Source organism: Bos indicus, chromosome 17 (assembly GCF_029378745.1).
Source record: "Bos indicus isolate NIAB-ARS_2022 breed Sahiwal x Tharparkar chromosome 17, NIAB-ARS_B.indTharparkar_mat_pri_1.0, whole genome shotgun sequence".
NCBI lineage: Eukaryota > Metazoa > Chordata > Mammalia > Artiodactyla > Bovidae > Bos > Bos indicus.
Window position 1 is genome coordinate 62,866,396 of NC_091776.1, and position 25,164 is coordinate 62,891,559.

General features: G+C 42.6%; 1 protein-coding gene across 1 annotated transcript in view; it reads left to right on the forward strand.

Moving 5' to 3' along the window:
• The first annotated feature begins 2,448 nt into the window (after positions 1–2,448).
• Positions 2,449–25,164, forward strand: part of RNF10 (ring finger protein 10) — a 33,246-nt gene continuing 10,530 nt past the window's right edge. Inside the window, exons 1-7 of the mRNA XM_019977486.2 lie at positions 2,449–2,651; positions 13,162–13,358; positions 18,424–18,623; positions 19,671–19,761; positions 20,966–21,150; positions 21,230–21,366; positions 24,007–24,167. Coding sequence (XP_019833045.2) covers positions 2,495–2,651; positions 13,162–13,358; positions 18,424–18,623; positions 19,671–19,761; positions 20,966–21,150; positions 21,230–21,366; positions 24,007–24,167 — 1,128 coding nt within the window. The 5' untranslated portion in view covers positions 2,449–2,494. The remainder of the gene's footprint in view (positions 2,652–13,161; positions 13,359–18,423; positions 18,624–19,670; positions 19,762–20,965; positions 21,151–21,229; positions 21,367–24,006; positions 24,168–25,164) is intronic.

The window sequence follows — 25,164 nt, forward strand, 5'->3', positions numbered from 1 at the left end:
GAAAGTGGAAAATCTTTTCTTGGCTTAATGTAGCCTAACAGATGGACACCTACTGCTTTATTTGGGAACAACTGCACGGGGCTTTCTCTCTTTTTCTCCCTTTTAAGAGTGCTAGAAGAAAGAAATGATTTACTCATGTCATCAGAGTTCCCACATCTTTGTTAAAGGAAATAAAAAATCACCCAGGAAACTTAGTGTATCTTCCAAATCTAGTCATACATAAAAATGGACTTTTAGGATTTTCTAGACTTAATTTGATGCATTATGTAGCCATTCTCTCATTTCAGTATGATTTGTGGGGGAAAAAACTGGAAAAGAAAAAACAAGATAAGGACTGGTGGAGGGCATTTAAGAAACATTAAAAAAATTTGAGATTAGTATCTAATTTCTTTTATCCCAGCTAAAACTGTTAAGTTCAAGAAATTGACTTCTATATACTTATTCATATTTTTTATAACATATAATGATTAAAAAGAAGCCCCAAAGGGCCTAATTAGGAGATGTCTAGGATTTTGTCTGTTTATTAATTTGTTCATGTATGACTGCTGAAATTCCACTCATCTTTCTATGCTCAGCTTAACTAACATCACCTCTGGGGAAGCCCTCCTTTACTCCTCCTACCTTTTTGTACTTCTCTCCTTCAGGCCTCTCCTCTGGTCAGCATTTTGTGTTAACTTTATTATAGTCCTTATCACATTCTCCCATTAGCGTATTTTGGAATTCTTTGTTCTCAGCACAGTGCCTGGCATATAATAGGTTTCTAACTAGCTAAGGTTAACCTTATTTACTGTTATAAGAGTTATTTATCTTTTTCACAGTGTTTTTCTGTGATCCTTTGAATCTAAAAATGCTATGGTTGGAAGGAATCATTTATAATGTTTCAAAGTATGGGTGGGTGTCATATGATTTCTAAAATACATATATAATTTTCTAAGTCTCAATGTCCTTATCTGTAAAAGGGAGAACTGCTTATCTTACAGGTAGTTGAGAACTTCACTTATTAGCTGTCTGATCCCATTTCCTCGTCTTTAAGTTTGAGTTATTGTGAGGAAAGATGTGATAACTTCATATAAACTTCACAGAGCAGTGTCTGCTAATAATAAGCGCTCAATGATAACTATTAGGGCTTCCCTGGTGGCTCAGATGGTAAAGTGTCTGCCTGCAATGAGGGAGACCCCAGTTCAATCCCTGGGTTAGGAGGATCCCCAGAGAAGGAAATGGCAACCCACTGCAGTACCCTTGCCTGGAAAATCACATGGACAGAGGAGCCTGGTAGGCTACAGTCCATGGGGTCCCAAAAAGTTGGATAACTATTATTATTAACAACGAAATGAAATATTAACAATGATTTATATTAATAAGTCACAATAAAATGAAGTAATTGTACGAGGAAGTGATATTAAATGTAAGGTATTGTCATTATTGTCACTATTATTATTATTAGGAGACTGAATAAGAGCCATAAATAAATTGATATTAATATTAGAATAAGAACTATAAAATAATGAGTCAGTAAAGGAATTCCACAGGTAGTCCGATGTTTTGATGCATTATTATAAGGACTGATGCTGAAGTTGAAGCTCCAATACTTTGGCCACCTGATGCAAAGAACTGACTCATTAGAAAATACCCTGATGTTGGGAAAGACTGAAGGCAGGAGGAGAAGGGGACGACAGAGGCTGAGATGGTTGGATGGCATCACCGACTGGATGGACATGAGTTTGAGAAGGCTCTGGGAGTTCGTGATGGACAGGAAAGCCTGGCGTGCTACAGCCCATGGGGTCGCAAAGAGTCGGACACGACTGAGCGACTGAACTGAACTGATTAGTAGTTTATATTATTATTACGTGCATTAGTGTAATAAGACTAAAACCTGGACTGCAAGTCCAACCACGCTGTAAGTTCTCTCACACAGCGAGGAGGAAGGAAGAAAAAAAGAATCATTGGACCCGGATGTAGACAGAAAACTACATCTCCCAGCATGCTTCACTCTCACACCTCCACTATATATATAGTCCATCCGGGTTCTTCGAGATGCTGTTTGGCGACTCGTCGCCATTCCCGGAGCAGCTCGGCCTCGGCCCAGAGGCGAGTGTCGGTCGCTGTGTCGGAGACAGCTGTCCCCGACACCAAGACAGCCAGCCCTCTCCGCTGCCCCGCGGCGGGAGAGCGTGTCCGGCCGGCCGGCGGGGCTCGCGCACCCTCCCTTCTCGCCTCCCCTTCCCCCGCAGCCTCCGCCCCGCCAGGCCCGGCCCGGACCTCCGAGCCCCGGCCTCCTCCTCCTTCTTGGTCACCGCCGCCGTCGGGCTCAGCAGCCCCTCTAGCCGCTTCTCCTTCCAGTTTGAGAAGCCGAGAAAGGAAACAGGGAAAAATGTCGCCATGAAGGCCGAGAACCGCTGCCGCCGCCGACCCCCGCCGGCCCCGAACGCCATGAGCCTGGGTCCCCGCCGCGCCCGCTCCGCTCCGACCGCCGCCGCCGCCAAGGCCCCCGTTGATGCCGCAGAGCTCTCCCAGCGCCGCCGCCACCGCCTCCGACATGGACAAGAACAGCGGCTCCAGCAGCTCCTCCGCCTCTTCGGGCAGCAGCAAAGGGCAACAGCCGCCTCGCTCCGCCTCGGCGGGGCCGGCCGGCGAGTCTAAACCCAAGAGCGGTAAGGGCGGGTTCCCAAGGCGGTGGGCGGGGGGCGACTGCCCCTAATGCTGGGGTGGGGGTGCAGAATCCTTCCTCGGATGTCTCCTGGGTCACCCAGGGTAAGGCTCCGCTTTCTGCTATTCCGGTCTCTTTTCCATGGCTTCCATTACTTACAGTTAACACTTAATGAGAACTGCCTGGTTTACATAAATCCTTGCATTAAGGCTGGAAACACTTCGGGGAGATAATTGCTGTTTCTGAGAACTGAGGTTCAGAAAAGGTCAAGTCACCCAGCTAGTCTATACAGCCAGGCCCGAAGACGCATCAGTGTGCAGCTCCTAAAACCACCAAGTTGATCTACCCTTTAATGTTGAGTTAGCATTGGGTAGTATTCAAGTATAAACGGAGGAGGCTCGCCTAAATATTTGTTAAACTCAAATTTTCATGTTGAATAAGTTGACCCCAGATTCCGCTCAGACGAAGAGGACTCATCTTGGAATGGCTTTGTTTAGTGTGGAGTAGGAGTTAAGAGCACAGGCTCTGGATTCAGTCTTTTTAGGTTTAGACCTTGAGTGAATGTCTCTGTTTTCTTACCTGTATGTTGGAGATGGTGAGAAAATAAATTAGCAAACAAATGAACTAACTGATGGCTCAGGAGAGTACCTGACACCTGTTAGGTACCAAATGTGCATGGACATAACCTGTTAGGCTAGGGTTGTGTCCTTTTAGGGGAAATATTTTGTCATTTCTGTAACCATGTCTCTCAGTATTGAATTTCAACCATCATGATGGTTATAGTTACCATTTATGAGGGCTTACCATGTGCCAAGCACTGGACTAGGCTTTTACTTTTTTTCCCCAATACTCCAGTCACTAACGTGTCCAGCAGGGTGGAATTGTTCACATCTGAAGAAGGAAAAAGGTGAGAGACCAGCAGTTCAGGAGTTGGCAGAGTCTGGAGTTGAATATTCTCTGCCTTACTTCAAAGGCAGAGACACTTGTCTCTGCTCTTTTGTATTTCTGATTATATTAGCAGTAATAGGAAAATATTTTCCGTGGGAATAGGGGGGATGTGTGGCAGAGAGGGGAACATTTGGAGCCCTGAAATGTGGAACTCCAGTTGTTTAAAGGGTAAAAAGGTTAAGAAAACTGCAGACCTAACTTAGAAACCACATAAACAGCCGTAATGCTGACTGTGGTTCAGAGTTAATCTACTCGATAGAGCAAACTTATTTACCTGGTATGTTGAGGGTTTCTAGAGTTTGCTTTTGGAACTCAGGTGGAAACCAGTTGTCTGGATAAGAAATGAATGCTTTTAATATCTTAAGCAGAGATTAGTGTAGACTCTCAGGCCACGTCAGGCAGTATTATGGAGACTACTTTTGGAATTTTGCACATGTGTAGGTTTATCACAGATCCCCCAAGATCTAGGGATTTGTCAGTCCTCTTGGCCCATGTTGGAGCTGGTTTAGAGTGAGTGGTCTGCCTAATTTTCAGTGTAGTTGATAAATTACTTTTGCATTCTGTTCCTAGATGTTAAAGATTCTGGTTTTATAGCTATATGAATTCTCAACTAATTTTTCCGGGCGCTCCTGTTTAAGCCACTAACATACGGTCATGAGCCAGTTGCAATAAATGCCTGAAGTTGTTTTACTGTTCAGTGAGGCCGCAGGTGAAAGTTTACCAGAACCTAGACAAAGTAAATTGGAGAAGGAAATGGCAACCCCCTCCAGTAAGTACCCTTGCCTGGAAAATCCCATGGACGGAGGAGCCTGGTAGGCTACAGTCCATGGGGTCGCAAAGAGTCAGACAAGACTGAACGACTTCACTTTCAGACAAAATAGCAACAAAAAACTGAGGCATGTAAGGCATTTCCCTCATGTGATCTCTGACTTGGTGACTGTGCTGACTAGTGCAGCTGTCGTTAACCCACAGGATGATAACAGTTCTGTGTGGTTTGACGAAAGCCGGTATTTGTCAGACTTGTACAGAGTAAATATAAGTTGTTGGGTTCGTTCTGACTAAAGTGAATTTTTTTTTAACAAATACATAAAGAGACTTCCCTGACTGTCCAGTGGTTAAGACACTGTTTCAATTGCAGGGGCACGGATTTGATCCCTGGTCTGGGAACTAAGATCCTGCATGCCATGTGGCACAGCCAAAAACCAAAAAACTGCCCCCTCCCCCCCAAAAAAAACAACACTCTATAAAAATACTCTTAAAACACTATTCCGTTTATTAATTGAAAGCTTCTGAGGAAGGAAGTAGAAACTCAGTTCAAGGAGTTCTTTGCTGGGTTTTATGCAATACACAGGTGTCCCCCTGTAGCATTAGTTTTTGTTTAATGTGTTTGTGAGAGAGCTTGAATGTTTGCCATTGCTATTGCCTACTTTTCTGACTACTGTTATTTATTAATATATTCCCTTAGCAAAAGGGAAGGATAGGTCTGTAGCTAAATAGAATTCTTCATAGCATATTCTGCCCTAAGAAGATTGCAGCTAAGACCAGTGCTACCACAGCAGATAGCACTCAGCGCCTCTTACCCAGTGACTTCTAGGTGGCCACTCTAACAAAACACTAGATTCAAATTCGGCATAATTCCGTAAAAGGGTTTCTGTAGGATTTCAAAAGCTGGCTCAACACTTGGATGTACTTGATTGAGCTGGAAATTGTTGAAGGGACCTCTTGAGTTTAAGAGTACTAAGTTGAAGGAAGAAAAGGAAGAGTAAGGTGAAAAGACATAACTTGTCTTTCTGTCACCAAAGTAACAAGAACAAGTTTTTCAGTTTTTAACTATTTAATTCCCTTTTCCGCTTCCCTTTCCCTGCTTCCCATGAGAAAAAAAACCTTTGGTTTCTAGTCTCTAAACCATGCCTGTCGTAAATGGTTATTTGCTTCCTAGTTACATGATTAATATACTTGAGGTTTTGTTCCTGCGACTGGCTTAAGTTTGTCCTTCATGCACACAGGAAATAAGTCAATTTGGCTACTAGGATTTACTTGATCTTTCCGGCCAGATTGGCATAGCAGTTTCTTTGCTTTGATTAATTGCTTCAAACAGTCACATAATACTTCTTTTCTTGGCTCTCTTCCTACAGTTTTGTTCCAGTAGGGTTAAGATGTAGTTCTAAGAATGTTCAACAGTGAATATCCCAGGAATGTAGCCCAGAGGAGAGAGGTGGGTTAGAGTTTGGGGAAGGTTGTTTAGAAAGAGCAAAGAAAGCAAAAAGAGGCAAGAGAGAGACCTGGCTGTTTATGGGCAAACAATGGACCCTGGCCCAGAACCAGGTTCTTGCTCCATCCTCCTGGGTGGGGGATGGTACTGCCATGGAGGTTAAAGGAAGGTCAGGTATTATGAAGCAGTTATTTTGAGGTTAGCGATATGAAGCACTGTCCTGACACTCTTCCTCTTGTTCTGGTACCAGAAGCCGGGTGCCTGGTGGTAATCTACCTTGAAGAAAGCCTTTGAGCTGTAAATGGACCTGGAGGTTTTAGATGGATTTGAAAATTGAGGTGACTTGAAACCTTCAATAAACACCATTTAGGGAAGTTACAAGAGTTTGCAAGCTGTAACAGTAGGCTTTCCAAAAAAAAAAAAAAAGTAGACTTTCAAATGACAGTAGCAACTGTCACCACCACGGTAGGTAAAATGCCTACCAGCCACCATGGTAGGCATTTTACAGAAATTTTCTCTTAATCCTTATGACCCAATGAGGAGAGAGGAGAGAGGATTAACCCTATTTTAACTGATAAGAAAACTAGGGCTTAGTTAGAGTGCTTGTCCAAGTAAATTCGTAGGAAGTCCTAGGCAATATTCCTGAATACACTTTGTATAAATTCACTTAGCAGGCATGTAACTTACTGGTATATGCATATTCCTGATATCTGCCCCGCCCCCTTCCTTTCATTCAGAATGACTAATTTCAGCTGGAGTCAGTTTGTTATCAGTGGATTCTGTAGTAAACCATACGCTGCCCCTCTGGAGGTGCTTGTCAATCACTCTGGATGATGGATAAGCAATCTGCTTGTGGCTACGGTATGAATCAGCAGCAGAAACTTCCTGGCTGCTATTCTGACCTCTAGGTTGTGCCACCTGTTAGAACTAGAAATGTTGATAATGCCAATTGTTTTCACTGAAAAATTTATGGACTGTGATTTGGTAATGGGGAAGAGACTGAGATATGCTTCCTTTTACCTGAAGAGACCTTTCTCGGAGGGAAATGTGGAACAGCTGAGACACACCAATTAAGTTTTCAAGTCTCTTGTTGACTCTGGGATCCTGAGTGCTGAATTTGAGCCATTTAACTAATGGTCCGGTTTGGAATGTGTCTCGACGGTAGTTTTTGGCAGTTCTCGGCTCTGGGTATGCATTAGAATCTCCTAAGGACCTTTTTTTTTTTAAAGTAAGGATGTGTGGGAATGTTCTCTAGCAGTTCTTTCTGATTCTTTACATCTAGGTTGGGCCCTGACATCCATAGTTTTAAAAGTTTCTGCAGGTGATTTCTCTTATGCGGCCAGGACTGAGAACAACCACTTTGAAATCTAAAACTTTCAACAGGGAATATGTTTGTCCTAGGAGCTTTAGTGTGACTATTTTGTCTGTTTTCCAAAATGTAAAGCAGATCATCTCGTTGCTGTCACCTATCAGAGAAGGGAGGCCAAGTTCAACCCCCAAGTTATTCACGTGTAGATTCTGGCAAGTTGCCTATAGGACACCTCAAAAACAACACTCTTGAGTTTTATCTCTGGGGCCCAGGCCTGACTGTTCCTTCAGTCTTTAGCTGCCTGTTGGCTGGGTCTAGAGATAAGAGGCAGCCTCTCACTTTAGATGTCTGACTTCATTGTTGTCGTTCAGTCACTCAGTCGTGTCTGACTTTGCAACCCCATGGACTGCAGCACACCAGGCTTCCCTGTCCATCTGACTTCATAACCTGTAGGTAAATATAAGATGAAAGAGTTGGTTTTAGCAACTAAAATCATGAATCTTTATGTGGTCAGATGTTGAAATGTTTTAGGAGTGAGCAGTTTTCACTGTCAGAGGAGTTCTGTAAGCGTTACGAAACTGTTTCCTTGCCAGTGTGGTAACAAGTGAAGAAATGAAAACAGCCCTTCTTCAGAGTTCCAGCTTGCTTTCTTGAGCCCTTGCAGTGTAGAACCTGACTTTACCTAAATCTGCACAGTCTAAATCTGTTAAGCTTTGGAAACAACAGGGTCAATGCCAGGTCATCTGAAATAGTCTTGGATAGTAAGGTTTGGGAAACATACGTTTTCCCTATATGCCTATCCTCTTCATAAAATCTCTCTTATTTTCATGGTAAGGTTAGCTGGAGTTCTGTATCCCTGTGAATTCTGTTTGTTTGAAATGTTACTATGAACTAATTCCATGGGTTGAGAGCAAGGCAACGTTTGTATGAGTTTGAAGCCTCACCTTCTAGTTGTTACTACTGATGGCCATGTTTGACAGTAACTGTTGCTAACTGCAATAGTAGGTAAAAGTCTAGTTCTTAAATTCTAATTTAAGATTAAACTCTGGCCACTTTCCCTGACTGGGATTAAAAGGTGACGGACAGGAGTGAACCCTAGCCTGGCAGTGTTTCTTGGACCATCTGTTCTCTGTTTATAGTGCTGCCATCTCACAGGACTGTTTGGTCAGGTTTGAAGAGGATGGTGTACCTCTCATCTATTTTCTATGTTGCTGGAAAACTGAGTGTGAGGTGGTTGCTTTCAAAATTTGGATTCTGGTTTATCAGCTGCCATTTCCTTTTCTCTGAGGATATGCTTTGGATTTATTTAGTCTGCTGTAAAGAAGCTGGTCATCTTGTTGGAAATAATTTCTTCTAGGTACTTATAGTTACTAAATTATCCAAATTATTAGTATACAGAACAGTAAGACTGTTTGTTTAAGTCAGAATCTTAGAGGGTGAGACCTCAGCACAAGAATCCCTTAAAAGCTCATCTCGGTGATTCCTGCCAATTGTCAGGATTGAGAACCATTGTATTAGGCCAAAGTGAATAGTTTTGTTTCCCAAAGGTTACTGTCATCAACAGCCTGCTGTGTTGTCTTTGCAGACATATTTCTATTAATTGTACATTTTAACATAAACAGGATTAAACTGGGGGGGGGGGCGAGGATTTGTGGTTTCTGAGGCTCATGCTGGAGTCTTCTTGACGTTGAAATTAACCACCACCTTAAAGTTTGAGGGTAAGCCTAGTGGATTTCATTAGTTGTCCCTCCAACTTCTGTTTTCTCTGTTTCTGTTAAATTAAAAGGAAAAATTTATTGACGTATAGATGACTTAGAATGTTTCAGGTGCACAGCAAGGTGGTTCAGTTATATAAACACACATGTTATTTTTTAAAATTATTTTCCATCATGGGTTATTACAAGATATTGACTATAGTTCCCTATGCTGTATAGTAAAGCTTTGTTGCATATCTATTTTTTAAGTAGTAATCTAGCATTCTATTCATACTAAGTCAGACAAGTGGAGTCAAAATGTCATAACTTTTTTAGTTAGGCAAAAATTGGTAAGTTTTCTAAACTGTATATATTATACATATTTATATATGTATATACAAAAGCTTCTCTACTACACTTGATAAAGGCTTGAGAGGAAACGTCAAAAAGAGAAGAGAAATTGGAGAACATAAACTAAATGAAATGGGAGCACTGAATATGAAATGGAAAAATGAAACAAATTAGGTAAAAGTAAAACATCATTATGTAGTCCAGTTTAAACATGACTGCTCATTAGAAACATATCTGGAGCTCTGGAGAAAAAAAGCGATACCTGAGTGTGTGTATTTTTCAAAAGTTTTCAAGATAATTCTGAATCAGTTTTCCCAATCAATAGCTAGAGAAAAAATAAGAGATAATTACAGTTGCAAGCCATAATGAGAACATGATTAACTTAACAATATAATTGCCTACAACTTGGAGGGGGTCAAGCAGAGTGATGTGGTAAGTGGAAGTGCGTACATGCACATGCTTTCATCTCCCCAGCCAGTCTCTGCATTTTCGTTGGTGCATTTAGTCCATTTACATTTAAGGTATTTATCGATATGTATGATCCTATTACCGTTTTAATTGTTTGGGGTTTATTTTCTGTAGGTCTTTTCCTTCTTTTGTGTTTCCTGCCTAAAGAAGTTCCTTTTAGCATCTGTTGTAAAACTGGTTTGGTGGTGCTGACTTCTCTTAACTTTTGCTTGTCTGGAAAGCTTTTGATTTCTCCATCAAATCTGAAGGAGAGTCTTGCTGGGTGGAATCTTCTTGGCTGTAGGTTCTTCCCTTTCATCACTTTAAATGTATCCCACCATTCTCTTCTGATTTGTAGAGTTTCTGTTGAGAAATCAGCTAGCTTGGACGGGAGTTCCCTTATCTCTATCTTTAATTTTTGTCAGTTTGGTTTCTATGTGTCTCCGTGTGTTCCTCCTTGGGTTTATACTGCATGGGACTCGCTGTACTTCCTGGACTTGGCTGACTATTTCCTTTCCCATGTTCCAGAAGTTTTCAGCTCTTGTCTCTTCAGATATTTTCTCAGATCCTTTCTCTCTCTCGCCTCTTTCTGGGACCCCTGTAACGTGAATGTTGGTGCATTTAATGTTGTCCCCGAAGTCTCTTAGGCTGTCTTCATTTCTTTTCATTCTTTTTTCTATATTCTGTTCCGTGGCAGTGATTTCCATCATTCTGTCCTCCAGGTCATTTATCCATTCTTCTGTTTCAGTTATTCTGCTGTTGGTTCCTTGTAGTGTATTATTCATCTCTTTGATCTTTAGTTCTTCTAGGTCTTTGGTAAACATTTCTCGCATCTTAATCTTTGCCTCTATTCTTTTCCCAAGATCTTGGATTATATTCACTCCATTATTCTGAATTCTTTTTCCGGAAGGTTGCCTATCTCCACTTCATTTAGTTGTTTTTCTGGGGTTTTATCTTGTCCCTTCTTCTGGGACATAACTTTCTGCTTTTTCGTAATTAACTTTCTGTAACATGGTTTTTGTTTTAGTTCCTGTGAGATGGTGCTTCTTGCTGCTTCTGTCTGCCCTCTGATGGATGAGGCTAAGAGGCTTGTGTAAGCTTCCTGATGGGAGGGACTGGTGATGGGAAAAACTGGGTCTTGTTCTGGTGGGTAGGGCCTTGCTCAATAAAGCTTTAATTCAATTATCTGTTGATTGGTGGGGTTGCACTCCTTCCCAGGTAGTTGTTTGGCCTGAGGCGACCCAGCCCTGCAGTCAGCGGGCTCTATGGTAGGGTTAATGGCAAACTCCAAGAAGGTTTACGCCAGGGGGACCTTCCAGTGCCCCCATCACTGTGGTGAGCCCCTGCTAACCCATGCTCCACAGGAGACCCTCCAACACTACCAGGTAGTTCTGGTTCAGTCTCCTGTGGGGTCACTGCTCCTCTCCTCTGGGTCTTGGTCCTTGCAAAAATTTTTTTCTTCCCTCTGAGACTGGAGTCTGTTTCCCACAATCGTGTGGGAATTCTATAATCAAATGCTGCTGGCCCGCAAGGTCAGATTTCCTGGGGATTCCCAGTCCCTTTGCCGGATCCCCAGACTGGGAAGCCTGACTTGGGGTTCACAATCTTCACAGCACTGCAAGAACTTCTTTGGTATTACTGTTCTCCAGTCTGTGGGTCACCCACCCATACGGAGGTATGGGATTTGAGTTTATCGTGATTGTGCCCCTCCTACCGTCTCACTGTGGCTGCTTCTTTGTCTTTGGACGTGGGGTATCTTTTTTTGGTGGGTTCCAGCGTCGTCCTGTTGATGTTGTTCAACAGCTAATTGCCGTTTTGGTGCTCTTGCGGGAGAAGAGGAACGCACGTCCTTCTGCTCCACCATCTTGAACCAGGAGTCCTGTTATTGCTTTTAAAGCCATTGAATTAGTGTACAGAATTGATTTGGTCAGATCTCTATGTTGAAATAAGGCAAACTGGAGTGAGTATTGAAGGGACAAGAAAAAAAATTAGTCTTTTTTTTTTTTCCAAAGACTAATCTGGGTCCTTCCACCTTTATTCACCTTTTCTTACTTGGTGTGGTTCTCAGGTTTTATTTTGCCCCCCTTTAAGCTGGCAAACTTTGGCACATGTTAACTGTCTGGTCAGAGTTCTTTGTTCTCCAGTAGAAAAAAATGGGGCAAAAAATACAAACGAACTCTTTACACAAAATACAAACGGTTAATAGAAAAAATGTTTGCTGCTAGTCTTCAGAAATTCACGTTTAAAACAAATTATTTTGACCTTTCAATTTAGCACAGTTTATCCACCTCAGTATTATAAAGAGCGTAGTAAGATATCCTCTTTTGTAGTGCTGTTAGAATATAAATAAACTGGTGCGGTGATTCTAGAAAGCAACCTGAGGATTTTGTAAAAGCCTTTATGAGCATACTTGGTCTGCTAATTCTACTCTGAGACTTTGACATAATCATGCACACAGGTCTGTATGAAGAGGCTCTGGCACCGTGGTGAAAGAATCCGCTTGCCCTGCAGGAGATGCCAGAGACTTGGGTTCAATCCCTGGGTCAGGTCCCCTGGAGAAGGAAATGGCAACCTACTCTAGTATTCTTGTCTGGAAAATTCCATGGACAGAGGAGCCTGGCGGGCTGCAGTCCATGGGGTCACAAAGAGTTGCAGTCAAAAGCTACAAAGCAAATTGGTTATGTTATGTTTGTATGTATGTAAGCATACAGTAGGTACAATGTGGCCGTTAATCTTGCTTTTGAAGCCTAGGGCTGCATGAACTAGCTCATGGATTAATAAGTGGAAGACAGTATATCTTATATGCCTATCATTTTGTGGAAGTGTGTGATGAGTGTATAAAATGGAGACTAAAAGGAAATTAAACACTATAGTTTGGTATTCTGTGGGCACTGACAAATTTTTTCTTTCTGAATTCCAAAATTGAACATATGTTCTGGTAACTGGAGGAAGAAAAGCAGGAAGCAGTTTTTAAAAGGATATAACTTAGGCTGATACACGTTAGAGTCCTTTGTGAATTTAGTAGCCTCTCAGTTTGACCTCTAAAACATGTAATTACTGTTTTGTTTTTGTGCCTCTTGAATATATATGTGCTGGAAACGAGACCACACCATTGCAGTATAGGATCTAGCTGTGCTGCAGTAAGTTAAGAAGAATGTTTTGTTTCCTGCCTCCAGATAAAGTACTTTTTCCTGATACAGACAGACTTTTTCCTGTTCCTTTTCTATCACTGTGTCTGAATGGACTTTTGCAAGAGCAGTGGTTAAGCTCTGTTATAAAGAGAGCTTGTGAACTGAGTCTACGCAGTTTGATCTGTAGTGTGTCCCTTCTCAGGGAGGGACCCTTTAGGCTTCATTAAAATAAAAAAGGAAATCCGCCTTACTGTGTAATGTCTTGTCCAAAGCACTAATGGTCTGGGCCAACCAGATTTCTTGGAGGTCATGGAAGGGCCCATTTACCTTTGTTTAAATACAATTTCAATGGGAGGTGGAGGGTAATTGGCCAAGTATGTGTATCATTTCTTAACTAATTTTTTCACATTTATTGCTTTCAGATGGAAAGAACTCAAGTGGATCCAAGCGTTACAATCGCAAACGTGAACCTTCCTACCCCAAAAATGAAAATTTTATCAACCAGTCCCGTCGCTCCAATTCACAGAAAAGCAAAACTTTTAATAAGATGCCTCCTCAAAGGGGCGGCGGCAGCAGCAAACTCTTTAGCTCTTCTTTTAATGGTGGAAGACGAGATGAGGTACGGAATTTTAGAATGTCCTTTCTAGAGCATAAGAAGCATGAGGTCTGACTCCCCCACCCCCAGTTTATTAGTGGTTGGAGAAGGTGTGGAGCAAGAGGTCCCCACTTCTCAGACTGTTTGAGTAGTTGAAGAACCAGAAGGAGCAGTTTTGAGTAGTTGAGGGTTAACTTACTTTGGAACTTTGCCTCCTTTCTTCTCTTAAAGATTAAGAAAATTTCCTTAGAGAAAGAAGACATTATAATCATGGATTGTGAGACATTGTAGCAAATTTGTTGTTGTTGCTCAGTGCCCCAGTGGTGTCCGACTCTTTGTGACTGCATGGCCTTCAGCACGCCAGGCTTCCCTGTCCTCCACCATCTCCCGGAGTTTGCCCAAGTTCATGTTCATTGCATGGTGATGCCATCCAGCCATCTCATCCTCTGATACCCTCTGTAGCAAATTTAGGGTACCTTAATTTGTATCATCCTTTTATTACTACTCTTGATTTGTAGGTACCCTTTGGAATATTTAGGTAATAAAATACCATTACTTAATGACATTAATTTGACATATGAAGTGAAGTGAAAGTGTTAGTCACTCAGTTGGGGTCAACTCTTTTCGACCTCATGAATTAAAGCCCACTAGGCTCCTGTGTCCGTGGAATTCTCCAGGCAGGAATACTGGAGTGGGTAGCCATTCCCTCCTTCAGAGGATCTTCCATGACCTAGGGATTGAAACTGAGTCTCCTGCATTGCAGGTGGTTTCTTTACCATCTGAACCATGTATAGTATCTAGCAGTCCCAGGTACTCTGATTTTAGGAGTTCCTTAGATATCTTCTGAAAGTGCATGAAGACTTATGTACAAGGGAGTTCACTGCCACATTGTAATTGTGTGATTTAGGAAACAGCCCAACTGCTCTCAAAGTTAAATATATTATTGGTTAAATATATTATCCTGTTGTTCCATACTGTGTTCCATACATAACATTCCATACTGTGTAGCCAGTATAGAATAAGATTTAATGGATACACTCATGGAAGAATTCATTCATTCACCAGAAATTTATTCCTCACTTAATGTGCACTAAATACCGTTTAGAGCTTGAAATACAACATTGGGTGGGGTTTATATTTTAGTTTGGGGAGACAAATCGTTTTGTAATAAATACAATGGTAAGTGCTTATTGAAGCACAGTAGACTGAGAGGGAGAGGTATAGAGAGTAATAAAGACAAGTTTTAGGAGGTGAGTGAGGAAAGCTGCCCTGAGAAGGTAAAAGCTTCTCTGAGGCTTCTGAGTCCTGAAGGAAGCAGGGAGCACCCAGTACAGTTTTGAGGAAGGGTGCGTTAGGAAGAGTGAGTTTACACATACGTAGGACCAGAGGTGGTAGTGCTTTTGCTATGTTCAAGGTAAAGCAGATAGGCTGCCGTGGATGGAGAAGTGGAAATGAAGCCAGAACGGGAGCGAGAGGGTCAGATCACATGGGCCCTTGAAGGACACTGGCTTTTGTTCAGAGAGATGGGAAGCTGTTGGGGGCTTCAAAAGAGAAGTGAGGTAACGAACGTGCCCTTGAGTTTAAAGGGGAGAGTGGGAACAGGGAGACTGGTTAGGAGCTTATTAAGGTATCCCTGGTTCAAGTGATGGAAACAGAGTGGTAATGATTCGAGATGAGCAGACTTGGGGAGATATTTGCAGAAAGAGCCAGCAGGATTTTTAAATAGACTAGATGTGGGGTCTAAGCAGGGAAATAGTGGCTAATGTTTTTGACAAGGGCCTGATTCAGGTACCATGTGCTGAAATGGGGGCAGTCTCAAGAGGTACAAGGTTTTGGGCTGGGGAGGAGACGGGGTGTTGAGATAAAGAACTTCATTTAGAAGTGTTGTGTATTGGATCTCTAAGTAGAGCTAGGCTCTTAGTAACTGAATCTAGAGTTCAAGGAGAAGACCTTGGCTAGAGAGCTGTCCAGGTACACTTGGTGTTTGCAGCTGTGGAACTAAGTATGATCTTGAAGGAGTGAGTGTTGCAAAAAGGGAGTGGATTCAAGGACTGAGCCTGGAGTCAGGATGATAAGGAACCTGCAAAAAAGGAGAAAGAGAACTAAAAACCGTTTGGAGAAAGTGATCAGTTTTTGTCTTGTGCTTCTAGGCTGGGTAAGAAGATTGAGTTGGAAAGCTGACTATTAGATTTGGAAATATGAAGGTGGATCAGGTTGTGGGCCTTGTGCTGCTTTGGTGGAGTGGACGAGGACAAAACCTGATTGACATAGATTTAGAGAGAAGGGGAAGAAGAAAGAGCAAGTTTAGATAATTAGTTTCTAGAGGTTTTGCTCTTGTAGGGGACCAGAGAGGCAGTGGCTTGAGGGGAATGTGAACTCAAAAGAGATTTTAAGGTTCAAGAAATTGCAGCATACCTCTGCTCATGGAATTGTTCTGGTGAGAGGGAAAAGGTGATGGAGAGAAAAGGGAGAGAGTTGCTGAAAGTGACCTTGAGTTTTTGAGGAATTGGCTTAGGAGCTTCCCCAGTTCATCCACAGTAATAGAGGAAGGCAGGCGACTGGAAGGAAAGCGTAGGAGTTCTCTGATTGTTCTTACTATCTCAGAGACATATCAAAGAGGAGGTGAGAGAGAAGGTTTGGAAGCCTGAGGACTGGAGGAGTTGTCTCGGGGACTGGGGGGAATCAGTGGAGCACAGAAGTGTAATCAGATTGTAGTGTGACTGCTGGGCAGCACAAAAGTCTGCTTTACTGAGGCTGGTTGGCACGGTATGGTTGGCACAGCACAGCTTCAGCCGTGTTTACTTGCTCTGATGCTGGTGTGGATTAATCAGGGGGACGTTCTGCCAGATGAGTACAGTCAACAAGGAGAATGGGGCGATGGACCATAAAATCAGAGCCAAGGGAAAAAGTTTGGGGAGACGGGGATTGGATCACTGGTTTGGAGATCCCAGTGGAGGTGAAATTGTTGTCAGATTCAGAACTAACAGAAACAAGCCGGGAAAGGAGTGAGATTCTGGTAGGGTGCTCAAAGCTAAGATGGTGGAAGAGGTAGAATTGTTACCACCGCAGTCTGGACTGTAGAGCGGTGCCGTCCAGTTGAGATGCTAAGCCATTGCGGGAGGGAGGGAGGGAGGCTCAAGAGGGAAGGGGTAGATGTATACTTATGGCTGATTCATGTTGTATAGGAGAAACCAACACAACATTTTAAAGCAATTATCCTCCAGTGCAAAAAAAAGGCTAAATAAGCCACATATGTAACAAAGTTTTCTGCTGCTGCTAAGTCGCTTCATTTGTGTCCGACTCTGTGCGACCCCATAGACTAGTTGCCACAGTAAAAACAGTGAAATTAATGTTAATATAGGTAATCCCATATAGCTAAAATGCTGTTTAACAATGTGGTACTGGCCACATATCAAGTGCTCAGTAGCCAACATGCCTGGATAGCAGTGGCTGCTTTATTGGACAGTCCAGCTCTAGGTGGTGTGCTCATGGGAGTGGGCAGCAGAGGTAGGGTAGAGGGTAAGCAGATCAGAGGAGAAGATGTCAAGGAACTAAGAGGCGACAGGTTGGAAGTTGTAATCAGGAATTATGATGGGCAGTGTCGGAGACAGTAGGCCAGTTAGAGTAAAAAGATGAAGGTAGAGGATGAGAATTGGGGGGGTTTTGTTGCATGAACACAAGCTCTTATCCAGGTTTGGGGCATTGGAGCAGAAGACTGATTAGGGGAAGTGGAGCCAATTGGAGATGAGAATCTAGGGAGTAAGAGTAAGAGATGACCAGGAAGTCCTGCGCTTCCTGTGGTGAGTTACATAAACAGTGATGGGGTGGAGGTGTGTGTGTGTGGAGTGTTTGTTACGATAAGAGCTTGTCTGACTATATCTTGTGCTGCTGGATTTAATCATAAAGGTCATGTACTCTGATTCTATAAGCATAAAAGATCTCAAGAGGATATATTGGTTGGCTCTGGAATGGAAGGTATCTTTGACTGTATCCTATCTGTACTCTTTAGATTTCTTTATCACGTATGTGCAGGTGCTGCTTATACACTAATAAGCAGCAAAACCCTTAAATTTGAATTTCCTTTGATTCAATAATTCCTACTATACATTCAGAAGAAATAATCGTAGGCGCTCAAATATTTGTGCACAAAGGTCTGTTAAGTGTATTTATCATAGCATTATTTTGTTAACACTGGAAAAGCCATGAACAGTCTGCATCCGATACTAAAGCATAATAGGAGACTCATGTAATGGTATATAGTCTTGTAAGGCGACTGTTTACTAGTATTTAGTGACAGGGCCAAGTGCTTTTGAAATTTAAGTGTAAAAGTGGGGTTAGAAAATGCACTGACTGATTCACAGCAGGTACGTGTACCACTTCAGTCTGGGAATGTCAAGTGGACTCCAAAAGCCCCAGCATGATAAAGATTCCATCTCTGTGTGCAGTGGCATTTCTCATAGCTGGTTTCTTGCTAAACTGTTTTGGAATGTGCTGATTGGATTTATTTCTGGACACAGAGCTTAGTCTGCCTACGTGTTCTAATTCTGTCAGTTTTAATTAACAGTGAATAGCAGCGTGTGTCTTAGATGGGAGGTCTCTGGCAGGATCCTGAAGCCTTTGGTAGTTAGCAGCTGCCTGCAGGCCGCCTCCAGAGTGTAGTTCCACAGACTCAACGTTGGCCAGAAACAGACCAGGGAGCAAGTAGCTAGCAAGAGTGAAGGTATCGGAATCTTATGGGACTGTGAAAACATTAATCCAGTAAGTAAATCTCTGTGCTTCAAGATAGCTAGAGGAGCTCATGCTGGGTTTTGTCATGTAATGGTTAATTGCCACTTAGGGTAGACTAAACAGTTTATAAGTATCTGTAATTGTATGTTTGAGGCTCTTTTTCTCTTTTTCCACCCCCGTCTAGATCTTGGGTGGCCTTTTCATTACCCCCTCTTGGGAAGATTGTTTACCAAATAAAAGCCTGTGTTTTACTTAGCTCATAGGTTAAGCCGTGTAGGAGGAGGGGTGTGCTGGCTTCTGCTGTCATGTAGCAAGTGTCATCCTAACTGGAAATCCTCTGCTTTGCTCTCATTCTCTCTAGGTAGCAGAGGCTCAACGGGCAGAGTTTAGCCCTGCCCAGTTCTCTGGTCCGAAGAAGATCAACCTGAACCACTTGTTGAATTTCACTTTTGAACCCCGTGGCCAGGCTGGTCATTTTGAAGGCAGTGGACATGGCAGCTGGGGAAAAAGGAACAAGTGGGGACATAAGCCTTTTAATAAGGAACTCTTTTTGCAAGCCAAGTGAGTACCTCTACTCTTAGGAGGGGAGTGAAATGAGCCTCTGGGCGTTTGTGGTACTGAGAGGCCTCTTTTAAGCAACTGTGGGAGAGGTGGAAAGGGAGTTGATTGCTCCCTCTGTTTCTCACCTGGCCTTGAAAACACATATGTGTTTCAAGCACGTGTTCTTGGTGTTTAAAATAATATAATACTTAAATAAGTTAATGCTTTAGTATTGTGATGAGGTAGTAAAAATGTTTCCTTTGGAATTGAATCCAGATTTGAATCTTATTTTGGCTTTAGACCTTGAGTAACTTACCTAACCACTTTGAGATTCAGCTATTCCTCTTACATATAGAGGAGGAGAAATTAATTACGGGAGAATCGAATGCCACGCTGGAGTGTTTGGCATGCATTTGTTCAGATACTGATTCTCTTTTGTTTTCCTTTTGTGTGACCTTAGTTCATGTAAAGTTTGACCTTGGGTCTAGACTGAAGTAACCATTTAGTATTTTATGTAAAAAAACTGGTGGGAGTTTCTGGTGGTATAGTGGTTAGGATTCTGGGCTTTCACTGATGTGGCCTGGGTTAAATCCCTGATTGGGGAAGTGAGATATCCCCAAGCCATACTGCGTGGCCCAAAAAAACCCCAAACAAACAAACAACAACAAAAAATCCTGGTACTCAGATGACTGAGTGGGGACAGTCTTTGCTGCTGCCTTGAAGACTGGTGGTTTCTGGTGGTGAGGAAGGACATCTGGCTTCCCTTCTCGTTGATGGAGCCACTGTCTAGGCTAATTTTAGTTTGAGGGGAGGGCCTACAGGCAGCTTGGCTGGGCCCAGGAGCAAAGGAAACAGAGTTCATGGATTTGGACTCCTACCCGCTGAGTCTTTGGATTCCCTCCAAAGTCAGGACTTGGAACTCAGGCTGAAGTCCTAGTTCAGTGCCTCACAGACCCTGGCTGCTAATTCCTGCGTTTGATTTCTAAATGAAGAGATGGTGACTTTCTGCTGAGGGCTTGTCAATGATTTCTGACAGTCTGCCCTTTTCTTGTCTCTCCCTGTTTCTAGCTGCCAGTTTGTGGTGTCTGAAGACCAAGACTACACAGTTCATTTTGCTGATCCTGATACCTTAGTCAACTGGGACTTTGTGGAACAAGTGGTGAGTAGTTCAGCTCAGCTGTGAGCTGAGCGTGGCAGAGTGAACTAAAGAGAGGGACTGTGGTGACAGCAGCTTTTGGCTGAGTGCACTGCTGATCCATCTTTCTGTCTAGCCTTACTGTGGGCATTTTCCAGAGCTCACTGCTGGTTTCGTCTAAAGTTGATTTTCTGCTAATTGGCTCCTGCAGGACTAGGCATTGCAGGGTAAGAGGGTAATAACAGTCCTGTCTGCTACCTCCTCTCCTCTGGGAAGACATAAGCAGGGGAATAGAGAACTCTGGTTATCCTCCTGACCCTGGAAGGGCTCATAACATGTACACTGCTTCATTGGTAGTCATGTGTAGTCATCAGTATGAGATTTGGCCTTGGCCTTGTGACAGGTGAAATGAGCCCCACAGCTGTACTGCAGTCCAAGCTACTGCTGCACTTGTCTTCTCTTGAAGTTACAGGCTCTGGGTATCCCTTTGTTACCCCTAGTTATGTGATGTAGAATACCTTTCAAAGTGATAGACTCCAAGGCCTGCACTCTCATTACTGTGAAAATTCATAAAATCATCTGAAAGTGACATGGAAAGCCTATGAAACTTAAGTTCTATATGCATTGGTTTAGGGAAAAAACAGACATAATGTAGAAGCCTCACTGACTCCTCCTGGTACATTACTTCTAGATCCTTTTTATGCATGTGTGTGTGTGTGCGTGTGCATGAGTCACTTGGTTGTGTCCAATTCTTTGCGATTCCATGGACTGTAGTCCACCAGGCTCCTCTCTCTGTGGGATTCTTCAGGCAGGAACACTGGAGTGGGTTGCCATTCCCTTCTCCAGGAGATCTTCCTGACCCAGGATCAAACCTGGGTCTCCTGCATTGCAGGCAGATTCTTTACCATCTTAGCCACCAGGGAATCCTGCCTTTATGTATGTGTACATATAAGTCTTTTTTTGTTAATGGGATCTATATTGATTGTCATTTTTTCCTTTTGATGTCGAACTCTGAAAATACCTGTTATATGGTGGTTTTATTATATTATTATTTTGGTTTCCTTAATGATTTGCTTGAGGTGCTCTTTTGGATATACCTGCACTGTTGAACTGTATTATGAAGATGTGTTGTTAGAGATGTATAGGGATGCGGAGGGGGATGGAAGAGGCTCTGACAGTCCCTAGTCAGTTCTGAAAGCAGTTTAACCTGTGGTGGTGTTTGTTTCAGCGCATTTGTAGCCATGAAGTGCCATCTTGCCCAATATGCCTATATCCACCTACTGCAGCCAAGATAACCCGTTGTGGACACATCTTCTGCTGGGCGTGCATCCTGCACTATCTTTCACTGAGTGAGAAGACCTGGAGTAAATGTCCCATCTGTTACAGTTCTGTGCATAAGAAGGATCTAAAGAGGTAAGATGGAGGTGTTTACCAGATTAGACCTCAGTCTACCAACTGCTTGCCCTTCTACATATGAATGTCCATGTTACAGTGTTGTTGCCACAGAGTCACGTCAGTATGTTGTTGGTGATACCATTACAATGCAGCTGATGAAGAGGGAGAAAGGGGTGTTGGTGGCCTTGCCCAAATCCAAGTGGATGAATGTAGACCATCCTATTCATCTTGGAGGTGAGTTTCGTTAATTTGGGGAACACATAATGGTGGGTATATCTGTTAAGGCTACTTGAGTATGTCTTTCTACTGTCAAAAACTGAGCCTTTAAGCTAGCCAATTCTAGCATTGCCAAATTAGACATGGGATTCCAGTAGGTTGGGGGTGAAGTTTGCAGAAAATGATTTAACTCTTGATTTCGAGTTTAGTTCATTTGTGAAATGAAAAATTAAAATACATATAAGGCTTTGTTGAGTAGTATCTAGCCCTGTGCCCAGTTTTGGGGGGATTCCACAGTCAGCCAGTCTTGACACCTGTCATCAAGGAACTCAGTAGTCTAATCGAAGAGACAGACTGGTAGCCAGACATTTGGATCTAGAGTGTGGTCAGTGCTTATGGTAGGAAAGTGCAAGGGGTTGTATTCTCTGTATTCCAATGGAGATGAGCATTAAAGTGACATTTCAGTTTTTGGGCAGAAGAGGATTTTCAATAAATGGTATAAACAGTTGACTGTTACGGAAAAAAAAAATTAGATCCGTATCTCATACCATTCATAAAAATCAATTCCTGATGGATTGAAAAATCAAATATAACAAAATTCAAAACTTTTAAAAGAAAATATAGGAAAATATCTTTATTTGGGGTTTTACCTGGGAAGGTGTTTGAACCAAGCTGAAACCATCAATGCTATAAAATAAAAGATTGATAAATTTGATTTTATGAGAATTAAGATTCAGCAAAATTCCTTAAAGTCAACAGGTGATAAATAGGGGAAGATTTTCACATTTAAAATAAAGATTAATGTCTAGAACATACAGATGTTCTATAAATTAACAGTCAAGTAGAAGAATAGGCTAAGCATGTGGCAAAGTATTTCCCAGGAGAGGATATCTGAATAACTTCCCAAGTATCTACAGAAGTTTAACTTTGCCTAGAGTTACACAAATGCCTGTAACAGTGACACACACACACACCCAGGATGAGGCAAATACAGGCATACCTCATTTTACTGTGCTTCACAGATAGGCAGTTTTTACAGATTGAAGGTTTGTGGCAACCCTGCATTGTCAGGTGATGGTTAGCATTTTTTTGCTCCTCGTGCTGGGTCTTCGTTGCTACGTGGGCTTTTCTCTAGTTGCGGTGTGTGGGCTCCTCATTGTGTGGCTTCTCTTGTTGTGGAGCACATGATTCAGGGCGTTCAGGCTTCAGTAGTTGTGGCACATGGGCTCAGTAGTTGCAGCTACCAGGCTCTGGAGCACAGGCTCAGTGGTTGGGGTATACGGGCTTAGTTGCTCTGAGGCATGTGGGATCTTCCCAGACCAGGGATTGAGTCTGTGTCTCCTGCATTTGCAGGTGGATTCCTTACCACTGAACCACCAGGGAAGCCCATGGTTAGCGTTTTTTAACAGTGTTTTGTAATTAAAGTATCTACATTGTTTTAATGCTATTGCTAGCATATAAACTGCAGAATAGTGTAAGAATAACTTTTGTATGCACTGAGAAACAAAAATCTGTGACCTGCTTTATTGTGATGCTCACTTTATTACAGTGGAACCAAACAAGCATATCACTGAGGTATGCCTGTGCTGGGTTTCGGCAGGGGTGGGGAAGTGGGTACTCTTGTTCTTGGAGTTTAAATTGATACAGCCTTTAGTGTGTATGTGGGGAGGCGGATAGTATATAAAATAGACCCAACCTTTGATTCAGTATCATAAAGAAATCATTTGTACCAAAGAGCATGTATAGGAATTTTTTTGTTATAGTTGTTTTTTTGTTTGTTACAGTCGTAATAGAAATTGGCAATAACCTAAATGTCCACAGGAAACTTAACTCATTAGAGTATATCTTCCATTTCTAACACAATATAGAAGGTAAAAAAAGAAATAGATCGAGACCTTTATTTATGAATGTGGATATATAAATGTATAGGAAAAAGTGTGAAGGACACACATTCAGATTTGTAAGTAGTTATCTCAGGGTTTTTTAAGTCCATAAAATTTGAGAGATGGATGTGAAGGAAGTAAATCATCCTGGATCCTTTTACCCAGAGGTACCCCAAAATGTTAATTGTAGAGTTTTTTCCTATACATGTATATTTTTGTGAGATTGGAATTGTTTTCTTGTTTGGCATCTGTTTTTTCTCCCCCCATGTAATGTGGATATTTCTCCATGTCACTAAATGCTTCCTTCTTAGAAGAGCATTTTTAATGTCTGCAAAATTCTCTTTAATGAATATACCATCATGTCACTGTTTCTTTATTGGACTTACTAGTTGGTTGCAGCTTTTCTGTTACTAAAGTTTTTTTGTGTGTGTGTAGGGGAGGGGGTGCGCATCATATTACTTTTTGAATCTTAGTTCCCAACCAGGAATTGAACCCCGACCTTCAGCAGTGAAAGTATGGACTACTAGGGAATTCTCAGAACATTAATTTTTTTTTCTACATCTTTGGTTTTCTTAGGATAGCTTTCTTGTGTTATGGAGTCCAAGTTGTAAATTTTAAGTTAAGGGTCATTGCTAAATATTTTTCTTTTAAGGAAAATACACTAAGTCATTCTATTTTCATCCTAGAAAAAAGCTGTATATGAAAGTTGCTATTTAGCCACACAGCCGTGAGCTCTGAGTTTTGCCTCTCTGTGATCTCGTTGGTGTTGTTGCAGATGAGCAGCACAGCCAGTACTCCAAGCTGCTGCTGGCCTCCAAGGAGCAGGTGCTGCGCCGGGTGGTGCAGGAAGAGAGAGCGGCGCTGGAGCGGCAGCTGGCAGAGGAGAAGCACACGCCCGAGTCCTGCTTTATTGAGGCAGCTATCCAGGAGCTCAAGGTGACGGGAAGCCCTGGGAGTGGGGGCAGGGGTTGGAAATTGGCTACTTCAGCCCCACCCACGTTTGAGATGATGAGTAGGGAACAGCTGAGAAGGCAGATTTGCTCTGGGCTTTGGTGATGGGAGGGAGAGGGTAACCTAGTGGTTTTTCAGGTGCTTCCTGGGACTGAAAAGATCAAGTCAGGGTGATCTTAAAACTCTGGAGTGTCTTGGATTAGCTGTGTTCTTTTTTTTGTTCTAAGATTTATTTATTTTTGGCTGCTCTGGGTCTTCATTGCTGTGCGTGGGCTTTTCTGTAGTTGTGGCCAGGAGGGGCTACTCTTGTGGGCTTCTCACTGCAGTGGCTTTTCTTGTTGCTAAGCATAGACTCTAGCGCCCTCGGGCTTCAGTAGTTGTGCCGCGGCATGTGGGATCTTCCCTGACCAGGGATTGAACCTGTGTCCTCTGTATTGGCACATGGATTCTTAACCACTGGACCACCAGGAAAGCCCTAAGAAAGAAAGTAAAGAAAGAAAGTGAAGTCGCTCAGTCATGTCCCAACTCTTTGCAACTGCCTGGACTGTAGCCTACCAGGCTCCTCCCTCCATGGGATTCTCCAGGCAAGAGTACTGGAGTGGGTTGCCATTTCCTTCTCCAGCTGTGCCCTTAATTAAGCAACATAGGCTTTTGTTTGCTTTTTAGGAAAGCACCTGGATTAATTTTTGGAGATGTTTTATTTAAGGAACATTGTGAAGAAATTATTATGGCCTCTCAAGCAGGCTCTACCAATGCCTGCTGAGGATTTTGGAGCAGCAGTGTCCAAATAGAGAATTCCCTATGCCCTGTGTCCTCTACAATAGGAATTCTTAAACTTTAAGAGGCAGCAGAATCGCTAGTTGTTGGGCTGTGCCCTAAGAGACTGATTCAGTAGGTCTAGGCTCAGTAAGGTTAATACTTTGCATTATCACAAGTTCCAGGGGAGTCTGGTGCTGCTCACCCCCAGGTCACACTTTGAGAA